At 47.3% G+C, this 5000-nt stretch overlaps 1 protein-coding gene across 1 annotated transcript in view; it reads left to right on the top strand.

Annotated features, from left to right (window-relative positions):
- The window catches only part of xpr1a (xenotropic and polytropic retrovirus receptor 1a), a 185819-nt gene that overhangs the window by 118808 nt on the left and 62011 nt on the right, over positions 1 to 5000 (top strand). Inside the window, exon 3 of the mRNA XM_063200742.1 lies at positions 4320 to 4421. Within this exon, the coding sequence (XP_063056812.1) occupies positions 4320 to 4421 (102 nt within the window). The remainder of the gene's footprint in view (positions 1 to 4319; positions 4422 to 5000) is intronic.

Below are 5000 nucleotides of genomic sequence, written 5' to 3'. Positions count from 1 at the left end.
AGAAAAGCTGGCACATAACTCACTAAGAGCCAGATCGATCTCTCATAATTTCTCTGATGGATTTTCTCCCAAGTCAAGTGTTGCTACAGTGTGCCTCACTTGTTTATTAATTATGAGTTACATTCATTTTTAAGTGAAACCAATTAATTAAACAATAATAAATCATCAGTAATTCCATTCAATCATGCTAACTACCACTACTCTGGATGGTATCACACTTCACACGCTGTGTATTGGAGACTCTATTGACAGTTGACACACCAACAGTATTGCTGTTATGCTGCATCAGTAGAAGTCAGTATCTTGAATACAGCACAGCAGGTGTATATTTGGTGTTGCTATGGGAAGCCAGACTTGTATACGAGCGAGACAGAGCAAGAGGGAGGGAGGGAGAGAGAGAGAGAGAGAGAGAGAAAGAGAGAGACAGAGAGAGACAGAGAGAGAGAGAGAGAGAGAGAGAGAGAGAGAGAGAGAGAGAGAGAGAGAGAGATGTATACACTGCAGCCTTGGGAAGGGGGGATCATGAAAAGCAGGAGTGCGGAGTAGCTTTTCATTGAGGGGCTGCAACAGCAAAAGGTCACTAATGTAGCATGGAGAGAGGTGGAGAGAGAGGTGGAGAGGAAGAGAGAGAGAGAGAGAGAGAGAGAGAGAGAGAGAGAGAGAGAGAGAGAGAGAGAGAGAGAGAGAGAGAGAGAGAGAGAGAGAGAGAGAGGGTGAGGTGGAGAGAGGTGTAGAGAGATTGGAGAGATGTATCCTCCATGTGATGTCTCCTCCCACGCCACAACCACAGTGCCATACCGATCGTTTCACCTACACACACATGCAGCACGCACGCTCATGCACACACACACACACACACACACACACACACAAGCACGCGCGCACACACACACTCACATAAGCGCACGCACACACACACACACAAACACGCACACACACGTGCGCACACACACACACTCACACTCACACACACACTAAGCTTACTCGCAAAGGAACACATAAACACACACACACACACACACACACACACACACACACACACACACACACACACACACACACACACACACACACACACACACACACACACACACACACACACACACACACACACACACACACACACACACACACACACACACACACTAAGCTTACTCACAAAGGAACAAACACACACACACACACACACACACACACACACACACACACACACACACACACACACACACACACACACACACACACACACACACACACACACACTGTTTTTTTCTTCCCTTTTCTCTGTCTCATTTTCTTGCTGTCTGTCTGTATCGCTATCGTATGTACTTTGTATGTCTATATACTCTGGTTTATCCTCTATGCTCTACCGCTCCACTATACCCGTCAGGCTCAGGGTCAACTCTCCTTGTTGCCGTGCAGCATCAATAAGCCAAAGCAGCAGCCGGCCAGGAACAAATAATGAATACGGGATATACACAACATTTAGCACTGAAAGGGAATATGCTAGAGCAGAGGAGAGTAAGGCAAGGCAAGGCCATTTTATTTGTATTGCGCATTTCATACATGAATGCCATTCAATGTGCTGTACGGTAAAGTAAGATAACAGATATTTTAAAAGTGTAAGAGCGGGCCCTACCGTGGCTGATATGGTAGGGCACACATTAACCACTCTGCCGACCCGGGTTCGATTCCCAGTCCCACAAAAACCAATAAAGGCTGAAAAGCCCCAAAAAAATACTTTTAAAAAAAAGAAAAAAAGTGTAAGAGCGATTCGATTGTATCAAAACAGCATAAGTATACACTTGGAGAAAAAGAAATAGGGAATAGTATGCTTGTTATTGTAACTAATGCATTTATAAGCACTGTTTAAAGACATGGGCCATGGTGTTATATTACAGTGCCTAGATCTCATTCTACATCACTCTGTCAGCCTGTCTGCTTAGCTTCATCACTCTCTCTCTCTCTCTCTCTCTCTCTCTCTCTCTCTCTCTCTCTCTCTCTCTCTCTCTCTCCCCATCTCTCTCTCTCTCTCTCTCTCTCTCTCTCTCTCTCTCTCTCTCTCTCTCTCTATCTCTCTTTCTCTTTGGTTCTATTTTTTCCTCTCTATGTCTGGTTCTCTCTCTCTGTTCTTTTTTCTTCACTTGTTTCTTTCATCAGGGCTGCTTATTATTCCATCTAATCAGCGCACAATCAGCATGACAAATAAGGACACTCTGGTGAAACAAATTGTGTGATGAAAGGCTCAGTATTTCTATGTCGCTCCGTTTTCCTTCTGCTGTTTTTTTTTCTCCGACTGCACTGGCGTCCTTGGAGAGGCGGAGTCTTATTCATACTCCACTGTTATTGAGTGTGTGTGTTTGGGGGAGGGAGGTGTGTGTGCATGTTTGTGTGTGTGTGTGTGTGTGTGTGTGTGTGTGTGTGTGTGTGTGTGTGTGTGTGTGTGTGTGTGCGCGCGTGCGTGTGTGCGTGTACGTGTACGTGTGCGCGTGCGTGTGCATGCTTGTGTGCGTGTGTGTGCACGCTTTCTTGCTGTGGTCCTACAGTAACAGATATATATCTGTGTGTGTGTGTGTGTGTGTGTGTGTGTGTGTGTGTGTGTGTGTGTGTGTGTGTGTGTGTGTGTGTGTGTGTGTGTGTGTGTGTGTGTGTGTGTGTGTGTGTGTGTGTGTGTGTGTGTGTGTGTGTGTGTGTGTGTGTGTGTGTGTGTGTGTGTGTGTGTGTGTTCGCCTGCGTGTGCATGTGTGCGTGTGTGTGTGTATTGCAGCATGATTTCTCCTATCTGTGTGAACTGAGCCTTAAGGGGCTTGGGAGATGTTTGGGGTAGGGGGGGGGGTTGGGGGTGTAGGAGGAGGTGGGGGGGGGGGGGGGGGTGAGTATTGTCTGAGGCAGCAGGGTGACAGGAGCGCAGTGGGAGTCCCAGTAGGGAGGAGATGGAGGGAGGAGATCCAACCGAAATAGAGGAGCCTCCCCTGGGGAGCCCTCTGCTTACCCGTCCCCTCCCACCCCCACCCCCCATCAGCACCAACACACACACACACACACCCACACACACGCACACACACACACACACACACACACACACACACACACACACACACACACACACACACACACACACACACACACACACACACACACACACACACACACACACACACACACACACACACACACACACACACACACACACACACACACACACCCCTGGGGGACCACCACACCACACTGCAGCCTACAGTAGCGGATAATTGGGATCTTTAACCCTGGGTGGAGCTCCAGTCACACCTCAGAAACACAAGAGGACTGGTGTGGTGGGCCCTGTGCACAACAGGACTGGTGTGGTGGGCCCTGTGCACAAGAGGACTGGTGTGGTGGGCCCTGTGCACAAGAGGACTGGTGGGCCCTGTGCACAAGAGGACTGGTGTGGTGGGCCCTGTCTAGCCTACCGCTTCAATCGGGGGTTTCAATCCAGTGACTGGAATGATCTGTCAGTATGATCTGTCAATCACTTGTGCTCGGAAGAGCTAAGTACATGAAAAGCAAAATCAGTCAGCCATGTTGGCAAAGAGGAAAACATGTCCGTACACCACAAAAGCTCCCTTATCGTGACCACTCTACCACTCTATCACACTGCCTACCGCTTTTGTCTGGCACCTGGATAATTGTTTTGTGGATGTGCGCACCCCAACCTCCATGTATGTATGTGTGTGTGTGTGTGTGTGTGTGCGTGCGTGTGTGTGTGTGTGTGTGATAAAGCTGTTTGAAGACAGGAGGGATATTTAAGAGGCCCTTTATGGTCGTTCCATGTGCTGGTTAGCTGCTGTCCCAGGAAGCATTGATTACAGCTGAGGAGGCCCTCGTAACCACTTTAACACATACACACAGGCAGAGACACACACACATGGATTTGCACACGTGCACACACACACACACACACGCACATGCACAAGCACGCAGGCACGCGCACACACACACACATACGCATAAACACACACACACACATACGCATAAACACACACACACACACACACACACACACACACACACACACACACACACACACACACACACACACACACACACACACACACACACACACACACACACACACACACATACGCATATACACACACACACACACACACACACACACACACACACACACACACACACACACACACACACACACACACACACACACACACACACACACACACATTACTCTCTGCGTCCCTGCCAATGAGAGTAGTGATTTCTGTTTCCTGTGTGCTTTATTGTCTATATGTACTCAATCGTATTTTGTCTTCTCTCCACAGTCACAGATGAAGACACCGTCAAGAGGTACTATGCCAAGTTCGAGGAGAAGTTTTTTCAGCACTGCGAGAAGGAGCTGGCCAAAATCAACACATTCTATTCAGGTAAATATCACTTACATTACACTACACTTAGCTGATGCTTTTTTATCCAAAGTGACTTACAGTTATTTACATGGCATTGGTTACAGTCCCTGGAGCAATGTGGGGTTACAGTAGGTGCCTTGCTCCAGGGCACTTCAGTCATGGACGAAGGTGCTGGCAAAAGGGTGGGATTCAAGATTCAAGATTCTTTTAAAAGTCCCGAAGGAAATTTGTCTTGGACATACATAGCTTCCACATACACACAACACTGATACACATGACGCCAAAAAACAAAAAAAAACAAAAACAACAATACACACACACATACATACATACATACAACCTGCAACGTTCTGATCTAAGGGCCAGTGCTCTAACCATTGAAACATGGCTGCCCCCACATGCGCATCAATACATTTGGTCAACACGCTTACACTACATGACAGTACACTTAGTTGAGACTGTTATTCAAAGCAGCGTACAGTTATTTAGTTAGAGGGTATTACTTACAGTCCCTGGAGTAATGTGTGCTTTGGTGCCCTCCTCAAATCCTAAGGCCCTTCAGACCTTGTCTAATAAACATGATTACAGTATAACAGA

Source organism: Engraulis encrasicolus, chromosome 6, assembly GCF_034702125.1.
Source record: "Engraulis encrasicolus isolate BLACKSEA-1 chromosome 6, IST_EnEncr_1.0, whole genome shotgun sequence".
NCBI classification, from domain to species: Eukaryota; Metazoa; Chordata; class Actinopteri; order Clupeiformes; family Engraulidae; genus Engraulis; species Engraulis encrasicolus.
This window is presented reverse-complemented; position numbering and strand designations above follow the sequence as displayed.